Raw genomic sequence first — 23,814 nt, 5'->3', positions numbered from 1 at the left:
TAATGAATTACCTTGACATGTGTTGAGGTTTCCTGCAAACTCAATTTTTAATAGCTAATAGTATAAAACTTAAAATATCTAGGAATACTGAATTTATCAAAAATAAAATCACTGGATTTTGGCTTCTAGTTACAATGTAGAAATCTGCAAAAGACCACCGCTCTCACTCTAAAAGCAAAAACAAGCCTGGCAGGTAAGCCACAAAAAGCATTGCTTTTTAAAAATCCATCAGAGAGCTGAGGGCTAAAGAAACCAGAATTAAGTACATTCTAGAGACTATGCACAGCTCTTCCTACGAGAAGCAGGGAAGGAGCACCTGCCATAGGTCTGGGTAAGAAGGAGAATTCAACCCAGCTCTGAAGTGACTTCTAACAGCTGCATGTGAACAGGTCTGGGGATGGGAGCAGCATGGATCCGAAGAGGCAGGAGCCCCACTAGGACCCCCAGGGCACTAGTTAAGTCTTGGGGCAGAGCAGCGGGATGAACACAGATGGCCTGAGGCACAAGGTGGAAGGGGCTGCTGGTAGGGCAAAATGAAGTGAGATCACTCGGCCTCCACAAGCACTACTTGAAAACTATATAGAAAGTGGAGACTAGACTCCAAGTCAAGCAAACAAAGCCCCCATGCAACTGGAGCCCCACTCGCTGTAGACATTTGAAATGATAAAACTCTGGCATACTGTTTACAAAGGTAAACACACATATTCCCTGTAACTTGGCAATAATTCTACTTCTAGGTAGTGACCCCACAAAAATGAAAACATATACATAAAAGATTTATACAAGAATGTTACCAGTAGCCTTATTCATAATATCCCAAAATGGAAATAGACCAAACAGCCATCAACAGGCAAATATAGATATTACAGTATTTCCATTCAATGAAATACTAGGAAGCAATAAAATAACTCCTGAGACACACAATATGAGCAAATCTCCAAAAGCAATGTTTGTAAAGTGAAAGAAACAAAATAATAAATACTATGGAATTCCAGTTATAGAAATTTTGCCTGTGAATGGGCAAAACTGACCTTTGATGATAGAAATCAGAAAGCAGGGGTGAGATGAGAGAAAGGGGGGCATGAGGAAACTTTTGGGGCAGCAGAAATAAAGGACTGTGCAAAAGTAGGCTTACAGTTGTTCATATGGAAAAATACATACAAGTTATGATTATTATAATAGCTTTATTAACTCAGAAGAATGTCACAATGCAACTGCAAACCTACTTTTGCCCACCCGTGTCTTATTTTAGGCAGTAGATATCGTATCTACACTAATAAAAGAGAAACATGTAAATTGGTGTCACTCCGCTATGCCCACCAGCCAATCAGAGTGACTATTCAAATTAACCCAACAAAGATGGTGGTTAATTTGCATAAGCAGGCACAGAGCGAAGACTGAAGACTGAAGAGGCTTGGCTTCTCCACTGCAGCCGGAGGGGAAAAGCCAAGCCTCGCTGCGGCCGGACCAAAGGCCTGGGTTCCGGGTGCAGGAGGAAAACTGGTGCCAGCAGCCAGGGGAAGGAAGGCCTATTGCATGAATCTCTTCATGCAATGGGCCTCTAGTCCTATATAATAAAAGGCTAATATGCAAATTGACCAACAGCGGAACGACTGGTCACTGTGATGCCCACTGACCACCAGGAGGCAGTCGCTCAACTCAAGAGCTGCCCCCTGGTGGTCAGTGCGCTCCCCCTGTGGGAGCCGGGTTCATGGCTGGCGAGCACAGCGGTGGTGGCAGGAGCCTCTCCCACCTCCGTGGCAGCAGTGGGCCTAAGCTGTCAGCTGGGCATCCCCCAAGGGCTCCTGGACTGCGAGAAGGGGCAGGCCAGGCTGAGGGATTCCCCCCCCCCGCAGTGCACTGGGCCTCTAGTATATAAAGATTAAAACTCAACAAATAAAACACTTAAAATGCATCTAATTGTATAAAAATTATACTTAAAAAAAACATTTATATTCTTAATTCTTCATCCTCCTACCCCACCAAAGGAAAAAAGAAATATATAGTAGGTATGGATTTCATTACTAGGAAGCTAAAATGGGCTCATGAAACATAATGAGAAACTAAAAGTAAAAATAAAATCACTTATGGTTAAAATTCCTGTACATCCTTCATAATGTAATCATTAGGCTGTACCTTTGTGGGGGGTTGGTTTGTGTCATTTTTTTTGAACAAAATTTATTTCTGTTCAAAGAGAAATAGTCACTTTATACTTTTAAAAATTAAGTTTCTTAAGTTCGTTGCTACTTGTGGCTATGGGAAAACTCATAAAAAGATAGTTAAATATATATATATAAATATATATAAATATATATAAATATAAAAATACTTTTTAGTGACTTATCTGTGGTTTCATAAGGTAGAGATTTGGGAAATAGGATGGGATGAACATTTTATTTAGAAAAAGAACAAAAATAGCATAAGGAAAAAGACAACTTCAAAATAGAGAAAGAAACAGTAGCCTGCAGAGAGAGATAAAACATAAAGTGGGTTCCATGTCCTCCATGTAACGAAAATCAACTGGAAAGGGCTGCCATGGACGCTGGTGAAGCCGAGGAGGCTCCAGGCTGTGTTTGGGTTCAGTGGGAAAGGGGCCATGACGGACAAGCGATGTGATCAAAGGGAAAAGGACTCGGGATGTTCGCTTGGTATTTTCCACCCCTTCCTTATGGGGATTAGGCATAAATTAGCTGTTGGGTATTGCAGTGCCTGGATCTTAGAGAATACGGCAGAATGCAAAAAGTTTAAAATCAGTTGTGAAAGATACAATTACATATAGATTCTTAAATATTCTTAAAAAAAAAATCACTTGATATTAAAAGTGAAGGCTCCATAGCTATATGAAGGTGAATTAAAGCCAACAATAATCTTCAGTTCCCTGGGAATGGCACATGGTGGCAGCGTCACTAAAATGCAAGGGCAAAATAAAAACTAAAGCAAAAAATAAAATCTCTTAAATGTTAGAAAGGCAAAACTACACTCACAAGGTGTCTGTTATATATCACACACAATCATATTTAACAATTATATTCATTTTGTAATAAAACAAGCTAGATTACAAAACACATGAATATTTTCAGATATATAAAACAAGGTAAATCACTCTAATTAAGTTTGGGCATCTGAAAAAAAGCTCTCAAATAAAATTAAAAAAATCACTGAAACAAACCTAGTGTTTCAAAACTTCGCTTTTAAAGATTTTAGAGATGTGAAATTCCTGCTATCCATGTCATCAAGATAGGAATATAAAACCAATCAAAGAACCATCTAGTCAGTTCATATTCTTGTCACACATTGCTTAAGTAAAAAATCTTTTTCTTCCATCTAAACGAAAAAAAAAAAAAAAGCCATTTACTGCAATTATGACTGCCACTGTTCACAGCTGCAGTACTATTAACTGTGAATTTACTATAAATCCAAGTTGTAAGAAACAAAGGTCCAACTTATTGATTCTACTGCTGAAACAAGCCCTGGTGCCTGACCAGCTGCCCAAAGGCAGACATCCAGTTGTCATAATGAAGCCTCAGAGAGAACTCTGACCACTAAGCAAGCACTGGTCCCTAGAGTTCAAGTCAAACTATATCCAGCTTTTGAAAAAATTATATACTAAGTTACTGAAACTGTTAACTCTAACACTGATTTCAAATAAATATAAAATGAGCTATTAAAAGACAGCTCCAGTGAAAGAAATAACAAAGGCTCAAAAAAAATATGTCCCTGTTTTACCCGTTTTCCATCTTTGGTCTTCTTTAAGTTCCAAGTGCCATCTGGCAACTTCTCAAAGAACTTTCTTGCTTTTGGTGCTTGATCAAGAATATGAGCAGGTGGAATACCCAGAACTTCCACTATTTTGTTCATCTGATCTACCTGTATTAAAAATAAAAATAAAAACACCTGTAATTTCTATGGCAGTGCATCTACTTCTCATCAATTCGTTCATTCACTCATAAATTGTAACTAAATAAGTTGAGTATCTCCTGTATGCCATGCACACCTCTAGGCAATGAGTATACAATAATGAACAAAAGAGATAAAAGTCCCTGCCCTCCCTGGAGCCCAACATTTCAGAGGGAAGGGCAGACAAAGAAATAAATACATAAGCCTATGGTATGTCAGGTGGTCATGGATACGAAGTAGAAAAAGGACTGGAGGGAGTGTTAGAAGTCAAAGTTTTTAGAGTTTTAGTTAAATAACCATAAAAAAATTGCAGGGGCTTAATACAGTGTGGATCTAATAAACTCTTTTTTAAGTGCAGATTCATTCAAATAATGAGTCTACTATATTCTAAAAACCATGCTCAGTTGAATATAGTAGTAAATAAAACAGACAAAACTCCCTACCAGAGTTTGTATTACAGGGGAAGAGATCACCAATAGAAGAATACTAAGTATATTATGTCGGCTGACAATGAGGAACTATGGGGAAAAGGAAGAGGGGATGGGGAGTGAGAAAGGGCAGCACAACTCAAAACACGGTGTCATGAAAGGTGCCATGAAGATGGAGCCGTGCGAGCACAGACCCAAAAGCAGTGCAGGAGGCAGCCGAGTGCTTTCTGGAGGAAGCACTTCAGGCACAGGGCAAAGGCAAAGGCCCTGCTATGGCCTGGGGCTACTGCTTCCAAGGAACCAGACAAGGTTGTGTGCTGGGTCAGAAAAAGGGAGAGGAGATGATGAGGAGGAACAGGTGGGAAAGAGGACACAAGTCAGAGGAAGGAAGGGGTGTGAGGACTCTGGCATTTACAATGGGTGAGATGGAAGCCACTCAAGTTTCAGGTGGCCCTGATATTGTTTAAGCCATGAAAAGATATCAATTTACAGTATTATCAACACTAATAAAAGAGAAAAATGGTAATTGGCGTACGAGCTACCCTTTTCATTGGCTAATCAGGGCTATATGCAAATTAACTGCCAACTGAGATGGCAGTTAACTGCCAACAAGATGGTGGTTAATTTGCATATGTAGGCACAATGCAGGGAGGCCAAAGGGAAAGCAGGAAGAAGCCCCCTGCCACTGACAGTGATCGGAAACCCAGGGGGGAGCTAAGAGCTGGGGGGCAGGGCCAAGGCGGCCCTGGGGCCGCCTTGGCCCTGCCCCCCAGCCATGATCGGAGAATCAGGTGCCTTTTCCACCCTGGCCAGTGATAGCAGGAAGTAGGGGTGGAGCCAGTGATGGGAGCTGGGCACGGTCGAAGCTGGCAGTCCCAGGAGCTAGGGGTCCCTTGCCTGGGCCTAAAGCGAAGCCCACGATCGTGGGGCCGCTGCAGCTGCGGGTCCCCGCTGCCCGGGCCGAACGCCTAGGCCAGAGGCATCAGGCCTGGGCAAGGGGCCGATCCTGCGATTGGAGGGTGATGGGGGTCAATGCCTGAGGGCTCCCAGTATGTGAGAGGGGGCAGGCTGGGCTGAGGGACACTCCCCCCCCACACACACACCCAGTGCAAGGGGATCAGCGGAGCCGCGAGGCCTCCTGGCACCGGCATCAGTGTGACAGGGGGCAGTGCCCAAACCCCCTGAACCCCCTGATCGCCCTGCGGCTCTGTGTGCGACAGGGGGCGGGGCCACAACCTCCCTATCCGCCCTGCTCTGTTCAGGACAGGGGAAGGCGCCCCAACCCCCTGATCAGCCCTGCTCTGTGCCTGATAGGGGGGAGCTCCCCAACCCCCTGATCGCTCTGTGGCTCTGTGTGTGACGGTGCAGTGCCCCAACCCCCTGATCGGCCCTGCTTTGTGTGTGACAGGGTGTGGTGTCCCAACCCCCGCCCCCCCCCCCAACGGGTCCTGCTCTGTGTGTGACGGGGTAGAGCCATAACCTCCCCTTCGGCCCTGCCCTGAGTGTGAGAGTGGCGGCGCCCCAACCCCTCTGATGGGCTCTGCTCTGTGAGTGACAGGGGCCAGCGCCCCAACCCCCTGACTGGCCCTGCTCTGTGCGTGACAGGGGGTTGCGCCGCAACCTCCCCATCGACCCTGCCTTGAGTGTGACGGGGGGCGGTGCCCCAACCCCCCAATCGGCCCTACCCTGAGCGTGACTGAGGGTGGCATCGCAACCTCCTGATCCTCCCTGCTCTGTGCAAGACATGGGGCGGTGCCCCAACTCCCCAAATGGCCCTGCTCTGAGCCCGACCAGGGGCTGCACCTAGGGATTGGGCCTGCCCTCTGCCACCTGGCAGCAGGTCTAAGCCAGCAGGTCGTTATCTCCCGAGGGGTCCCAGATTGGGAGAGGGCACAGGCCGGGCTGAGGGACCCCCCCTCCCTCCCCGAGTGCACAAATTTTTGTGCACCGGGCCTCTAGTTATTTATATTAAAACAAAAAGAAACACACACTATGGCAGTTACTGCCAAACAGTAGCTCTACCTATTTATTAACAATTGTATAACCCAGTACCAATCATTAAATCTCATTGATCTTTCTTTTCTCATTCATAATGAATGGACTGATCAAGGATGCAATGGTTAACTTTTCTTCAAAAATTAAAAAACACAGGTTTTTTTAAGGAGGCAGATTATTATTTTTAAAATTAAATTTATTGGGGTGACATCTACACTAACAAAAGAGAAACATGGTAATTGGCGTACGACCGCTACCCTTTTCATTGGCTAATCAGCGAGATATGCAAATTAACTGTCAGCCAAGATGGCGGCTGGCAGCCAGGCAGCTTGAAACTAACATGAGGCTTGGTTGCCTCAGTGACGGAGGAAACCAACGTTTCCCGCCTGCGGCTGCAGGCCTCTGAGCGGGCAGTTTAAGAAACATTGTAACAAATACCGCTAGACTTCAGCCAGCAGATTCGCAACATTGTAAGCAAAGGCCAGAAACCTACTTTCAGCCGCGGAGCTGGAGCCAAGCCTCAAGGTAAAGCTGGCCCAGAATAAAAAAAAAAAAAGAAAGAAAAAAAGGAGCGGTTGGGAACTTCAGTCACTCCCAGCCTGAAAACAGCCCTCAGCCCCTCACCCACGCTGGCCTGGCACCCTAGTGGGGACCCCCACCCTAAAGGGTGTGTGACCAGCTGCAAACAGCCATCATCCCCTCACCCAGGCTGGCCAGGCACCCCAGTGGGGACCCCCATCCTGATCCAGGACACCCTTCAGGGCAAACCAGCCGGCCCCACCCATGCACCAGGCCTCTACCCTATATAGTAAAAGGGTAATATGCCTCCCGGCACCAGGATCAGCGTGACAGGGGGCAGCGCCCAAACCCCCTGATCACCCTGCGGCTCTGTGTGTGACAGGGGGCGGGGCCCCAACCCCCTGAGCAGCCCTGCTCTGTGCCTGATGGGGGGGAGCTCCCCAACCCCCCCACCCCCACGGGCCCTGCTCTGTGTGTGATGGAGTAGAGCCATAACCTCCCCATCGGCCCTGCCCTGAGTGTGAGAGTGGCAGCGCCCCAACCCCCAGATCGGCCCTGCTCTGTGGGTGATAGAGGGCGGTGCCCCAACCCCCTGATGGGCCCTGCTCTGTGTGTGACGGGGCAGCGCCCCAACCCCGATTGGCCCTGCTGTGTGCGTGACAGGGGGTGGCGCCGCAACCTCCCCTTGAGTGTGACAAGGGACGGTGCCCCAACCCCCCAATTGGCCCTACCCTGAGCGTGACTGAGGGTGGTATCACAACCTCCCAATCTGCCCTGCTCTGTGCATGACGGGGCGGCGCCCCAACTCCCCAATCGGCCCTGCTCTGAGCCCGACCAGGGGCTGCACCTAGGGATTGGGCCTGCCCTCTGCCACCCGGGAGCAGGCCTAAGCCAGCAGGTCGTTATCTCCCGAGAGGTCTCAGACTGCGAGAGGGCACAGGCCGGGGTGAGGGACCCCTTCCTCCCCCCCCCCCCCGAGTGCACAAATTTTTGTGCACCGGGCCTCTAGTTGTTTAATAAAAAAATATAGGTTCCAAGTGTACATTTCTATGATACATGATCTTTATATTGCATTGTGTGCACACCACCCAAAGTCAAGTTATCTTCCATCACCATATATTTGACACCCTTTTCCCTTAACTCTCCAGTGAATAGTTTAAAACTAATGAAAGCCCAATTCCTCTGCCTGTGAGGGAGCTTGGCCTCTCTCTTGCCCTTCCAGGTACTGCCCTCTGACCTTCAAAAATCTTCTAAGAACACAAGACAGAAACCCATGGACTAGAAAAATTACTAGAGTCTATAGCTCTAAAATCCTCTAATACTAATTTACCCTAAATTATTCAGACTCAATATCCATCAACCCTACTGGTCATGACCTTTTTTTTATTTGTTGAAATTATTAGATAAGTCTCCTTTTCCCCCAATTGACCACCACCACGCCTTCTCCCCTCCACCATCCTCCCCCCAGGACAAGCCCTCACCACCCGAGTGTCCGTGGTCCATTGGTTATGCTAATATGCATAGATACAAGTCCTGCCTCTGGTCATTACCTCTTTCATTCCAAATCGTACTCTCAAATTTATAGCAAGCTTACACCATTGTCAGGGTGGCCCTCATGCCTTCGTTATCATCATTTTCTGTTATTATACTTAAAATCTGTAAAATTTGTACCAAGATACTTAACTTTTTCTTATGTTTTACTGTTCTCCTTTATTAGCAGATTAAAAGTTCTCACTTCCCACCTCACCATTATATAGTAACTGAAAAAATTGATAATTCAAAACTACCTTAATATTTGAATGATTACATTGGTAAATAGACATCTTTTCCTAAAAACAACTTTGATTCCACTGTCACAGACTAAAATAAATAAATTATGAAAACAGAATTTTCAAAGCAATCCACCACATACCTCATTGGCTCCACTGAACAGCGGTTCTCCAGTGTGCATTTCAACCAAAATACACCCAAGGGACCACATGTCGATAGCAAGGTCATAAGGCATTCCCAGTAGCACCTCTGGAGACCGGTAAAAGCGACTCTGAATATACTGGTATATCTGAAATATATTTCAAAACAGCATTAATTACAAAATAAGTTTTAACTGTAGCCAGTATGGGATTAACACTGATTTAATATTAACCGAAAAAAAAAAAAATTACTAACTCCTAATTTAGGGTTCCATTTCCTGATTTCAAAAACAGCCTATGACTATTGTTTAAAGAACTAAACATGTCCCAGGAATGGCTATTCTGCCTGTGAAATGCAAACTATACACAATTCAAGTCCTTTCATTTAGCTCAATCCTAACTGGTAATCAAGAGACATCTTAAAACAAATAATTATGCCTTCCTACAAGAAAATATTATTGCCGTAGCCCGTTTGGCTCAGTGGATAGAGCATCGGCCTGCGGACTGAAGGGTCCCAGGTTCGATTCCGGCATGTACCTTGGTTGCGGGCACATCTCCAGTAGGAGGTGTGCAGGAGGCAGCTGATCGATGTTTCTCTCTCATCGATGTTTCTAACTCTCCCTCTCTCTCCCTTCCTCTCTGTAAAAAATCAATAAAACATATTTAAAAAAAAAAGAAAAGAAAATATTATTGAGAATAATTTATTTTCCTATTAATTATTCTTGGTTGCTATGGCTGGCACTTGGTTTACCATTAATTTAACAGCTAACCTGTATTTATAAAGTGGACTTCTTTAGGTTAACTTAGGTTAACCTTCCCTGGGAAGGCTGTGACATATCTACATATGATATACTATCCTAGCATCACAGATGAATCCTAGAGACACTGCCACATAAAGATTCCATCAGGAGTTGTTTCTGGTTAACCACTTCTCTGCCCTGTTCCCCTCCCACTTCAATCTAAGACTTCTTACAAAACAAAATATTGAGGTGGGTTATTTTCAATGAAGTAATCTGAAAATGTCTTCACAGACCAATTTATCTTCACTTAGCCACTGTAATTTCCCATCTAGAAATATCAGCAAAGCAAAGAAAGTTTTATGAAAAAAGACAGAATACGAAACAAAATCCTCCCAAGTACACTTTCTATGTGAATCTCAAACCAGGCAGCCAGCAATGCAATGTTGTTTCTAACCAGTGTTTCTGTGGTTCCGACCTAAACCTACAGCCAGGTCTCCAAGCGTCATCTCAGGTCAGCCCAACCTCAAGGCCTCTCAGAAAAGAAAGTCTCATTCAAAGAGACCAGGAAGAACTATAAGTTTCCAGATTTTTATAAGCCAACATCATCAGCAGGCCCCAAAGACTCCCTGCTACTAAGATTACCTATTTCCCACCTGACACAAGTTAGCAATTACCTCTGGTAATGACCTCCACACTGCATACACATTACAGTGAGGCCTTGACTTACGAGTGTCCCGACTAATGAGTTTTTTGAGATACCCGCTGTCTCTCGGCTGATTTTTTGCATTGAGTTGATAGAGTAATTTGAGTTAACGAGGTCCTTAACGAGGTCGGTCTCGGAATGAATTAAACTCGTAAGTCAACCCCCCCCCCCCACTAACATCTCACATATCTACTGCCACTATTTTACCTAATTCTATTTAACTCACAACTCCTGAAATGTACTTACCCGCTGCCCCAATTGACAAGAACTGCCAAAGTCAACAATCTTGATTGCACTGCGTTTGGGGTTACACAGAAGGATATTCTCAGGTTTTAGGTCACAGTGAATGATACTAAGTTCTGGAGTCGCGAGGAAAAGCAGTGCAGTGCACATCTGTTGTGCAAACTTTCGTGTTAGGTTCAAAGAGACACCTCGAAAATTGGTGTTCCTCAACAAGTCATAGAGGTTGTAGGACAGCATTTCAAAAACTAAACAGAGATGGTTTCGAAACATAAAGTGGCGTTTCAAATGCACTGAAAGAGAAAAGAGTTTCCATTTAAATTATACATAGACCAATAAAATGAGAATAATGTATGCATGAACTCTCAAATAATCTGCAACATTACAATGTCAAATGCAGAGTGAAAATCAAGTTAAAATTTGGAGATCAGCATTCTGCACTAAAAGCAATTCTTTAATCAGTTAAAAACAGCTGAACTGTTCATCTGCTGAACTAGCCAGGTGCACTGCCTGCCAGTAAGCAACACAATGGAAGCAGTACCACCCAAATGCCTTGTTTTAAACGAGGTAAGTCAGGACTAAGAACACGAGTAGCAACTTGATGAACAGTCCTGAGAACAATCAGGAGCGGCCCTCACTCGGGAGAAAGCACCTTTTATCTCCTGACGCCCTGCCTCACAACTTGTCTAAGTACCACCCCAGGACGCAGGTCTGTGACAGTGCTGTCCTGGGCAGCCCTCCCTGGGAAGGCTGTGACATATATACACAATCTGCTTGGCTGAGCCTTACATTTCACTAGTAATTTTCTGTAACAAATCGAAGGAAAATACAGGTTTTTCTTTCCTTTAGGCAAATATAGCAAATGTTTGAAAATCATGCATTGAAGGTATAGTTCATAAAGCATGTAATTATGTTCATCAAACTGGTACATGGAACATCTTGCAACACTGAAGGTTTGGGGAAACTTCAAAATAAAGTTCAATTACAGGAAGAAATTATAAGCAGACTTATGAATAGGGAAAGAGTAGAGAACACATTAGTTGCTATCCCTGTTGACCCTCTATAAAGGCTTAATACTCATGAAGCTGTTTCAAAGATTGTACTTTAAGTATTAACACTGACTTCACATCAAATGAGGTCATTCAGTAAAATGCTGCCCTTCACTATAAAAATTCTTACATACACCAAACTGAGCACCTCTAACTCAGCTGGAGAGATATGAAACCACCATTTATACAGGGTACCTTCACTTTGGTGTTTTGTATCATAAAACAGGTTTCTCTACAGATCTATCTGGAGTAACTATGACAGTATTCAATGTCTGGTCCCTGAGGATGGGGACACATTGAGTTGTCCTGGTAACAATACTGCTTGTAGATCACTCCTGATACACATGATCTAAAATTACAATAAACAACTCAATATGAATACTACATGACTCTGTAGGAGTCTGTAGTAGAATTCAACACTCCACAAATAAAAAGAATCCTTAAATGTTACATAAGAATATATAACATCTGCTCTAATCACTGAAGTTCATGGGTTTAAAACTAAAAACACAGCTCATGTGACAATAAGACACCCAAGAAATAGTCCATGCAAAAGTTTTAATATGAGAAAGCAGTAGCTACAAAAAGAACGCAAAGGTAGCTGATGTCAGAGTTCCAATGTGATTATGAAAATCCCTCTATGCAGCTCTGAGATTAGACTGCTTCTAATAGAAGATAATCTACTCAGCTCCACTTGACCTCCCTACTCAGGCCTCACTCACTGAGTATCAACAATGTGCTAAGCACTAAAGATGCTGTCAAAGAGTGCTCCAACTCAAGTATACCTGGTTAGGCTTTTAAACTAAACTTTGGGGAAAACAGATAGAAGGTTAGCAAGACTTTGTTCTACACCTAAATGGAATTTTCTTTTAACCAGACCCTGGCAGGTACTAAATAATCCAGGTAAGAAATTATGCTAGATGGTAAAGCAGTAGACTTTTTAAGAGTTCAAAGACTTAAGACTATAAAATCATCTGAGTAAACTATATTGGTCAACCACTTCAAAATATAAATAAATTATTTACATTATAAAAGAGCAATAGGACTTTCAGACACCTTAAATTTAAGGTATCAAACTCTACTGGTATGTCTGCGTTTAATTCTAAAGTTCTTCATTTGTTGTTTTCCAATATATATAGAACCTCAATTTCTTGCGACACTGCATTCACAATCCTAAAAGAACTTAAAAACTCATCCAAAAGAGTATCTGTAATGACTTATAAACAATTAATGATCATTCATCAGTTTACCAAAAACAAAAATGATTGCTGTTATTATGTAAGAACTGAGTAGCTAACATTTACTGAGTACTTACTATATGCCTGCCATCTCTTCTTTCAATAAAGCAGGTTAAAATGTTACAATAACACATCAACATTTTCTCTCAACTTCAGCAAACATTCAAAATACAAGACACAAGAGTGAGGAGGAGGAAGACGCGCCCAGAAACCACTTTATAAGCTGAGCATTCTTAGAATGTCCTTCTTGTGCTTCTAAAGCCCCTGGAGTGGAAATGGGCTTCCCTTCTACTAAGTTATAATCATAGTGAACAGCAAATGTTCAGTAAGTCTGAATAAAAAAGGTTTTAAATACTAATGTTATTACTATGAATTATATCTGATATCTAAAGAGAAGAAACCAAGGAAGAAAAAGTAATAGCATAAGCTCTTTTTATTGTACAATGGGGAGTGAAGAGTGTTTCATAAATGGAATCTAATCTGAGTACCAGGACATTATACCTTTAACATACATTCTCTTGTTTCCACCACATTCGGGGGGACTAAAAAAACCATTAACACCACAATGTCCTTCCTCGTTTTCTTAAAAAGGAGCTTGCTAAGTAAAATTTAACCTCATGTTTATCAAGTAAAGCCAGCATTTCTGAACTTAAATTGCTATGGATATATACCTACAAGAACTTCTATAATTAATTGATTCTAAGGTCTCTATCATAAAATGGGACGGCATCTTATATTTATACTGGGCAGCACATAAATTATTAGCATCTCACAATCACTGGCATCTTAGATTTGGTTAAGAAGAGCATTAAAGAATGTATAATTAAATGTTTTGCCCATATACTAATCGGCCCTAGACGTCACTATGTTCCTAATTCTTCTGTCTCCTCTTTTTGTTTTCATAAGAAAAACACCATATGACAATGAAACAAACAGAGTTGGGCAGAGGTAGGGTCACATCCTATCTCCAGAGCCTGGGACCTTGGGGATCGTTACTCTTTATACAAACCACCTGTGAATAAAGATTCTACCACTTTCCTTACAGGACTGCTATGATTATTAGAGAAGATGGAAGAAAAGCACAATATGATAGGAGTTCAATAAATGGTAGCTATTATCTCTTTTCTGTTGTAATAAGTCCAACAGCTTCTAATGCTGCCAAACTTACAAACAGCCCGAGGAGCTGGGATCCTGACTCAGCCATACCAAAAATGGTTCTATAACCATTAAGAACAAAACATACTAGCTTACTTTTCATTTCTGATCTATATTAGAAATGGTTAAAGTTACCAGGAAGAAGATTTTCTGGATAAATGTCCATGGTTAAAGCAAACAACTGGGACTTTTAAGTCTCCTTGGCCCCCCAAAGTCACTATTCTCGTTTGTTTCCAAACTGTATGCCATTTGGAACGCACAGTCCCCAAAACTTAGCATATTACTGCCAGATCAGGTAATTTATGTAAATCCATGCCCACCAACAGAAATAAACAGCTGAATTTTTAGTCAATCACTTTAAAGATAAAATCCACATAGTTTCATATGAAAATAATCATTAACTCAAATTTCTGGCCTGGATTAGGCTTTGTCTCCTGTTTGTTTACCTATGTAGTATTTCATTTCAGTGTCATGTTTGTTCATGAGCTCAAGAAGCCGCACTTCTATCTGGGCTTGATTCAGAAAAGCCTTCTTGTTCTTTATTATTTTAATGGCAACCCATTCTTGCTCCACACGATCATATGCCTTTACAACCTAAAAGAAAAGAAAGGAGGAATAATTCTCTATTTCACTAATGGCAACAATTTCCAGCAGTTACAATTCACCTAATTGTACATTTACCTAACTCATTTCATGACGTTCCTACTTAGAAGAGATCCTATTCCTTTCCATTCAATATCATTCATTTACTACTTTACAATCACTTTAAATCAATCTTTTCTATTGAATTTCTTTTGCATCCTTATAGTATTTTGAAATATCTACAAAATAGATAGCTTTCTTAACAAAATTGGATTAACTATTTTCCTGCTTCAAAAATAAATTAATTTTAACAAGTGCTTTGGTTTTTCATCTTTCTTATTAAATAACACTGTAAGACAATTCTTTTATATTCTTTTAATGAGAGAAAAACCTGGTTTAAATCTCAAGTATTAGTGTAAAATATATCAAAAGTTCTGAGTCACCTGAAAAATGTAGATAAATTTCTAACTTTAAATTAGATTTTCATAGATAACAACATAGGTATATAAAATAAAAATTAGTTTACACTAAAAAAAAAATCAAATATAAATTACCAGGAAAGTTCCACAATACAGGAGTGGGCAAAAGGAGGTTTACAGTTGTTTGTATGGAAAATAATACAATCTAATCTAATAAAAGACAAACATGCAAATTGACCGTACCTTCGCTATGCCTTAAGCCACGCCCACCAGCCAATCAGAGTGACTATATGCAAATTAACCCAACCAAGATGGCAGCCAGCAGCCACGGAGCTGAAGCGAGCAGAAGGCTTGGTTTCTCCAGTGATGGAGGAAGCCAAGCTTCCCAGCTGGCTCTGAGCTCCACTGAAGGCAACAAAGTTTCAATTATAGAAGGTAAATAAATCCCAGAATAAAAAGAAAAAAGGGAAAGGCTGGGAGCTTCCGTCCCCGGGGGACTTGGCCAGCCTGAAAATGGCCCTCAGCCCCTCACCCAGACTGGCCAGGAAACCCCAGTGGGAAGCCCCCACCCTAAAGGGGGTGTGGCCAGCCTGAAAACAGACATCAGCCCCTCACCCAGGCTGGCCAAACCTCCATGGGGTGAGGGTCCCTACTGGGGGTAGGGGTGGGGGAGGGGGTGCGGGGGGGCTTGACCAACCTGCAAACAGCCATCAGCCCCTCACCCAGGCTGGCCAGGCACCTCAGCGGGACCCCACCCTGATCCGGGACACCCTTCAGGGAAAACCAATCGGCCCCCACCCGTGCACCAGGCCTCTATCCTATATAATAAAAGGGTAATATGCAAACTGACCCTAACAGCACAAAGACTGGGAATGACTGGTCACTATGACACACACTGACCACCAAGGGGAAGACGCTCAATGCAGGAGCTGCCCCCTGGTGGTCAGTGCACTCCCACAGGGGCAGCTCTGCTCAGCCACAAGCCAGGCTGACGGCTGCCAGTACAGCGGTGGTGGTAGGAGCCTCTCCCGCCACTTCAGCAGCGCTAAAGATATCTGACTGCAGCTTAGGCCTGCTCCCCGCTGGCAAGTGGACATCCCCCGAGGGCTCCCGGACTGCCAGAGTGATGTCTGACTGCCAGCTTAGGCCCAATTCCCCAGGGAGTGGGCCTAAACCAGCAGGTGGTCATCCCCTGAGGGGTCCCAGACTGCGAGGGCACAGGCCAGGCTGAGGGGACCCCCCCCCCAGGGCACAAATTTTTGTGCACCGGGCCTCTAGTAATTAATATAAGAATAAACTGTGTTTCACAACTGTAAACCTACTTTTGCCCACCCCTCTATACACTTAATGTCATAGAGAATTTTGATAGTTTTAAAATGAGAATCAGTGCTAAGGTAAGGAGTGTTCATGACTAAATCACCATGCACACATCTCATTTTAAATTTACTCATTTAAAAATGTGTTTCATGTTAACAGAGAGATTTACATAAAAATTAAGAAATCAATATAAAAAAAAGAAACTATCTCTACTAATCAGCAATAGCAACTATAACTGATTAAAGAAGTTATATTTATAATATCATACAGAATCTGCACATTTAGAAAGTCTGGAGGTGCAGGTAGAATTACAAGTGATTCCACTTTGTAGGTTGAGTACCACTGAATTACAGAAGAGAATGGAATATATGTTCCAGGGTTTACATCAGTCAGGATAAATAGATTGTCCATGACAGAATATGAACAGCTCAGCTGAAATCAAACGTGGAATAAAAAGTGCAGTATCTCTAGTTCTACCCAATACTGAAAAATAGTAACTACAGTGGGGCCTTGACTTATGAGTTTAATTCGTTCCAAGACCGAGCTCGTTAACTCAAATTACTCTATCATCTCAATGCAAAAAATCGGCCGAGAGACAGCTGGTATCTCAAAAAACTGGTTAGTCGGGACACTCGTAAGTCAAGGCCCCACGGTATTGTCTTTTAAGGCAGAGGCTGCCCTATAAGCACCTGACTAACTAATTGCCTGCACCAGGAGTTGCAGTTCAGTGTGTCTATCCCAATAGGATCCAGGACAAAGGCCATTAACAGGGCCCAACTATTTATTGACTTAGCAAATAGTTAACCACTAAATGCCAAAGCAATCGTTTTTAACCCTGAATTACACATTTAATAGGCAGTTTTTAAAAATACCAATGCCCAGAATGCAGTCACAGATTATGATTTAATTGGTATGGAGCCTAAGCATCAGTCCTTTCCCCCGACCCCCAGAAGCTCCGCAGGGAAATTTCAACATGCAATAAGGATAACCATTGGCTAAAGAAGTGAAGGAGCCCTTATTTAACAAGGATCTGGCAGAGACCTCAGAGAAAGTCTAACCGAGACAATGGAGGACATTATCTGGAGAGTGGCAGGTCCTGAACCTGAGCACACCACAGCATATAAGAGAGGCATCAATCAGACCTGGTGACGTGAAGTTTTATGTCAAAGAGGCCTACATTTTCACAGGTTTACAGGAATTAGAGAATAAAATTAAAGTGAAAGAGGAAGAAAACATCACTCTGAGCTCAGAGACTGAGTATTTAGGGAAAACGAAGTTTAGAGAGTAGGGTACTTGGCCATAATTTTCATGGTGGACGTCACACAAGTAAAAAAAATCCTGTTGATAGCAATTGCTTACACATTGGTGTAATTTTCAAGGTGGAGACAACAATCCCTGAATCGAAAGTATTGAGAATCACTCTCAAAAGCTGGTTTCAGAAGTAACTTACCTTAAGAAACTTTGAGAGAGAAACAGAAGCTGCTTCTAACAAAACAAATAATCCTATATACTAAAAGCCTAATATGCTAAGTGTCCAGTCATCTGTTCAACCAATCAAAGCATAATATCCTAATGATATGCTAAGGCCACTCAACTGCTAGCTATGACATGCACTGACCCACCAGAGGGCAGACGCTCTGACCAGTAGGTTAGCTTGCTGCTGGGGTACGACCAATCGGGACTGACCATGTCAGGCCAGACACACTCTGGAGCCCTCCCGCGGTCCCTCTCCAGCTGGCCAACCTCCCGCGTCCCTCCCTAGCCCCTATTGTGCACCAGTGGGGTCCCTCGGTCTGTCCTGCACCCTCTCGCAATCTAGGACCCTTTGGGGGATGTCAGAGAGACGGTTTCGGCCCGATCCTGCAGGCCAGGCGGAGGGACCCCACTGGTGCACGAATTCGTGCACTGGGTCTCTAGTGCTTTCATAAAAGAGGGACTCCCTACACACTGAAATACCTATGACTAAGAAGAAAACGAGGTTACAAATCAAGGGAAAAGCCCCTGCATTATGTAAAATCACTAAAATTCCTTGAAATCATGGAAGGGGCAGACATATAAATGGAACATCAGGGCCTGGCAAAGCCACACCGAAGCTCAGAAGGTCTTCTAACAACCTTGCTCATGTTTCCTTTACAAGCTTATTTAATAGTGTAGATTTTTCTGGGTCTACACCCATGGCTGCTAACGCCCTCCAGTATACGTTTTGTCCTAAGCATAAGACTGACAAATGACAAATGTGTTCCACACAGATTAAAAAGAGGCATATCTTACTTTCTCTCAAGGTAGGAACAGGTAAGTAAATGCATGCAGGTTCCATAGTTAAAGAAAAACAAAAAAACAACAAAATAAAATTTTAAAAGGTACTTCAGGATGAGTCATTTTGAGACCCCTTCTATCCTCATCATTAAGAAGTCAAAAGAAGTAATTGGAATGCACATTAATGACTGACGCACAGCACAAAGGTTGCAAGATAAATATTCTGGGATTAACAGTAAATCACACCTCAAACAAAACAGAGCTCTGTGACTCAGTGAGATAGAATTTACAAGTGCAAAGAGATGGGGGAGCCACAGCCACAGAAAACGCTTTTTAAAAGTGCAAAGAGGAAGACTGGCTAGCTATTGGTCTGAACACAGCTAATGAAAGAGACTACTGTATTTAGGTTTTTGTGCTTTGTGTTGGGGCTGGGCGGGCAGGTGAGGAAGGGAGAGTAATGGGTAAAGAAAGAGGCCAGGAATGAAGAGAAAAAAACAGTTTCCTTGGAGTTCCCAAATTCCTTGTTGTTCCTGATAGAAGATCCCCAAATGATCCTCTCAGAGCATCCAACTGAGCCCTCACACTCTGAGCAATGCTGAATGCTGTGAGGACTGGAAGAGGAGGCTTGATAAAGTCAGAAGATGAGTTGAGAGAAAAACCCAGGGCATAGCCCTTGGCTTTCCAAGCCTCCCAAAAGTGAGAGGGCACCTATTGTGCCAGCTAAAAATAGTAATTCTTTGCTCCTTGAGGAGGAATATCAGACAGGGGTAATTATCTCTAGCATTCATAATGGAGAATCAGCCATAGACTACACAAAGCCCATATGAACGGCAGGCCCATATTCATGATTAAAATCAACTTCTCAGTGCCGGCTGGTGTGGCTCAATGGCAAGAATCGACCTATGAAACAGGAGGTCACGGTTCGATTCCTGGTCAGGGCACATGCCTGGGTTTTGGGCTGTATCCCCAGTCGAGGGCCAGCAGGAGGCAACAAAGTTTCTCATCATTGATGTTTTTCTCTCTCTCTCTTTCTCTCCCTGAAATCAATAAAAATATATACTTATATATATAAAAATCAACCTCTTAGTAACATAAGTACTTGGTAGCTGTATAAAGTAAATAAAGAAAAAAAGGTCCAAAGGGATTTTGATAGCTGATACATTTTACTATCTTTAGAGAGCTATGACAATCCAAATACATACCCATTGTTTAGATCTACTTACAAATATTGAAAAGTATGCCACTGAGGAAAGGGTATAATAACATCATTCACTAAGAAATTGAAATTTATTAAATCCAGCATTTTCCATTACATTACCTGTCCAAAGGAACCTTTGCCTATTAAGGAATCAATTTCGTAACGATCCATCCACTTTTCTCCGTTTTTTACAATGTAATCATAGTTATCATCGTCATAACCATCATTGTAAACCTTCCGCTCTTTCTTATGACTAGAATCGTCTCCCTGGCCCTGTTGGTGCCTTCGCTTCTTTTTTGCATAGTAAACCTGAAATGAGAACATATAGTGTTAATTGTATAACCTAAAACATTGTGGATTAGGGGAGCATTTATCAAGAGACAAATCTGCTATTAGTAGGAAATTAATGAATTTTTATTCTTTATAACAAATACAAAAAAAATAAAATAAAAATTTCCTATAGTTGGTATTTGAATTGTAGAATGACACTGATACATAACCAATGAAAATTGTCTACAATAAAGTTCACTTTAAAATTACACTGTTTAGCCCTGGCCAGTGAGGCTCAGCTTGTTGGAGCACTGTCCCATGAACCAAAGGGTCGCAGGTTCTACTGCCTGCCGGTCAGGGCACATACCCAGGCTGCAGGTTCCATCCCCTGGTTGGGGTGCATACAGCAGGCAAGCAATCAATGTTTCATAAGGCAAAAGATTTTATAAATGAAAGTTTAAATGTATATAAACTGATGTTTTACTAATATAAAAGGCCCTCCTTTTATATTAGTAAATTGAGACAAGCTCAATTTTTAAGCCTGTAATAATGTAACAATTAATGAAAAACATCCTCTCCCCTCCCCACCCCACCCCTGCCCAACACTAAAGGCCATAAACCTGGAGGCTGATCACAGATTGGTTTATTTTCCTTGTATCTGTTTTTCTTACAAAATAGTTTCTAAGATCAATAAAAAAAATTATAGGTGAACTAGGTAACAGTCCAAGTAATTGGTAACTAACTTTAAGAAAACTATAAATTAGGGTTTCACAGAACAGCATTAGAAAAACTCTAGTTTACAACAGCACTACACTTAAAAACAAGCTTCACAAAGTTACTGTTAACAACAGATTAACAGCTTTTTCATTTATCAGATATATTTACACAGTGACATTGATAAATTATTAACAATTTATCAGATATCCTTAATATTCAAAAGCTAGTTTGGCACCACATCCTTTATAACACATTAATTGTGTACAATATTCAACTCAGAAATATTCCTCATTGCATTCATTCTAATTTTATCTTGTCACATTAACATAATAATATCGGCATTAAGCAGGAAAGTGCTGTAAAATGTATACATCCATAGAACACCTTTTTAGCTACCTGGCGGCAATGTGAAAAGAGCTAGGACTCACACTGGGAGAGGGAAGAAAGCACAGGCATGTGCTCTTCTCCAAAGCTCCCTCAATAATTAATAATGGAGCTGGAGTTGAGGCTAAGCAGCAAATGCCAATCAAGTCAAAGGGCTAAGACATTAGAAAAATAATTTTTGGTGGCAAAGAGCCAACTTGGAAGATGAGTAATTTGAAATGCTGTGTTTTCTATCCTACCTACTTCCACCCAAAAAGGCTTTTAGATATCTTACAATTAAAAGAACACCTAGAAAATTTAAAAAAAGAACTTAAAAACACAGAAATACAGATCAAATACATTAGGCCAAACGCCTGTTAACTAGGTATTAAATCTATCTCAGAGTTTCCTGACATCCATAGCAAAAGTAGAAACAGATATATAAAAATTTAAGCAAAATTCTAACTGAAACATGCTTTTATACTGGTCACTGTGCTTTCATGTTGCCCTTTCTTGTTTTGGAGAAGTTATTATAAAAATGATAACTCAGCATTCATTAGGTACAACTCTGGAAAAAAAGAGGAAGCTATCCACAAGTAATTTTTTTTTGCAGTCCTTGTTAGTATATCTTCTTTATTTTACATAATTATATCGTCTATAAGTCATTAGTTTACCAGTCTTCACAATAATCATCCAAATGACAACACTGGGGTAAAAAAAAAAGTTTAGCATGTTTAAATAGGTCACAAAATAACTTTTTGCCTATTCTATTGCAAAAGAGATGCTGTTATAATAAATCAATAGTCTTACCTCATTAATATGTTTATATGTTTTGATCAAGTCAACAGAGAGTTTTCTCAGCGGAGCAGTTGCTGGATCACGGAAGGTTTGGGGCATCCGCCTCTGTAACATGACAATATCAGGCATCACCTTAAATAGACAGAAAAGACTAGCACTTTAACTTTACTGTACTGGTATAAATGCCCTCTTCTGTATCCTGTGTATATGTATCTTTTAAAAAGGCATCTACATTAGATGATTATATGTTCTCTCTGTTATTTCTTTCAACAGATTCCACTGAAGACAACCACTAGAACGAATCAATGAAATTAGCAGATAAATGCCCAGCTGCCCAAGGCTTCAATCCTGTTCCCCATATTAAACAGTGGGATTATAGAGACACCCCTGGTTTAAGAGACTCGCGAAGTGCTGCCCAAGAGGGCTTCTCCACCATACCCCTAGCCCAATGAAAAACCGCTTCTGAATGACTCCTAAAACTTGGCCTCATTCAAGACTCGCAGTTGGCATCACGAAGCTGGCCTCGGAGAAGGACTGGGGCTTGGTGCTGCAGAAGTACAGCTCCCAACAACGAGACTCTGCCCTCTGACAAGCATCTGCCCTGTAAGCAAGGCTGAAATCTGCTCTCATTTCTTTAACACAACTGAGTACAACATGTCCCCCACTTCTCCCCTTTCCCGCTTTCCCTGCTCTGTGACTCCCCGTAGCACTCAGGACCATCAGACACATTACACATTACACACTTACTGGTCTTCGTTTTTTTTTTCTCCTTTTCCTTCACTACAAGGGAAACCTCCATATAAGGGCAAGAAGTTCAATACTGTATTCCCTTTGCCTCAAACAGTGTCTGGCACACAGTAGGTGTTTAATAAATATTTGACTAAACAAATTGATCCATAATACCTATCAATATCCTTACTTATGATTACAATAGGAGCTGACCACAAACAAGTTCCACAGGACACCTTACAGCTAATGAAACTTTCTTTTAAAAACCTCATTTCAATCATACTCCACTCACTCCTCCCAACCCCAACCGTAAGCCACGTCTCTTTCATCATCCAATAAGCAGTCAGAGTTCAACTATGAGTTTCCTGCTAGACAGGAACACTGCAACTAGCACATCCTAACCTGCTGTTCGTGCCCCACTCGGGTTCCCAACAGGCCTTTTGCAATCAATAGATCCTCAAACCCAATTAATTACATGAAGGTACCTATAGTCACCACCACTAGCTCTCCCGGGGTTCCACTCCAGCTCTTACACTTATGCCAGCCAAGTCTATGGAGTCAGAAGCTGCTAATGCAGCCCCTCTCAAAGGACACTCAGGTCAATCTGAGGGGCAGAGAGACAGTAACTACATCATACCAAGCAAGACCTCCCTGAAATATCTGGAGTCTTGGGATAATTAAGCAAGTTTGAAAAACAGAGGAGGAAGGTTGGAAGGTGACAGTGGACAGGACAGAAAAAAATCACCATCCCTGTGGTATGAAAAGATAGTTATCATAGCAGTTACCTAGGTACTTTCTTTTAAACCAACATTAACATTAGTTTCTTCTGCACCTACACTCAAACTCTAAAACGTTGTTATCCAGATAAATTCATGGAATTACTGTTAATAATTATCTCTTCTCATGATCCTCTACTTCTTAAAGTTCCAAATAAGGTTTAAGGAGAAAAAAAAAAAACAACCCAGGGATTCCAACTATTTGTCTGAAAAGATAGTAAGAATAAGAACATCTGATTGGTTTTGCTAATATACAGTTTTCTTTTTCTAAATATAAACACAGGTACAGCCACAGTCACCACCACTCGCCACCCCAAGCGGGGTTCTCACACTGTTCCTTGAAGACTTACTTTAGTGATAGACAGTATCAGTACTAAGCAGGTCAATTATTTTTATGTGAATGAACGCTATAAGCATTTAAGGTAATAAGAGATTTCCCTTAGCTTATTTCCTTTTTATTTTTTAAGACCCTGGCATTATTTTCATGCTGGTAATTTACTCAGCAAGAACCCACT

At 41.9% G+C, this 23,814-nt stretch overlaps 1 protein-coding gene across 6 annotated transcripts in view; it reads right to left on the bottom strand.

Annotated features, from left to right (window-relative positions):
* The window catches only part of DYRK1A (dual specificity tyrosine phosphorylation regulated kinase 1A), a 137,398-nt gene that overhangs the window by 10,429 nt on the left and 103,155 nt on the right, over nt 1–23,814 (bottom strand). For 5 of the 6 annotated variants that reach the window (XM_059686463.1, XM_059686462.1, XM_059686466.1 and 2 more), the window contains 6 exons: nt 21,807–21,926; nt 19,767–19,955; nt 14,321–14,468; nt 10,439–10,725; nt 8,752–8,898; nt 3,727–3,867 (listed from right to left, as the gene is read on the bottom strand). In XM_059686463.1, the coding sequence (XP_059542446.1) occupies nt 3,727–3,867; nt 8,752–8,898; nt 10,439–10,725; nt 14,321–14,468; nt 19,767–19,955; nt 21,807–21,926 (1,032 nt within the window). The remainder of the gene's footprint in view (nt 1–3,726; nt 3,868–8,751; nt 8,899–10,438; nt 10,726–14,320; nt 14,469–19,766; nt 19,956–21,806; nt 21,927–23,814) is intronic. The other variant, XM_059686464.1, reaches the window with a different exon arrangement.

The sequence above is a fragment of the Myotis daubentonii genome, chromosome 3, assembly GCF_963259705.1.
Source record: "Myotis daubentonii chromosome 3, mMyoDau2.1, whole genome shotgun sequence".
In the NCBI taxonomy this organism is placed as follows: domain Eukaryota; kingdom Metazoa; phylum Chordata; class Mammalia; order Chiroptera; family Vespertilionidae; genus Myotis; species Myotis daubentonii.
The sequence above is the reverse complement of the archived record's forward strand: the minus strand, read 5'-3'. Positions and strand labels throughout refer to the sequence as shown.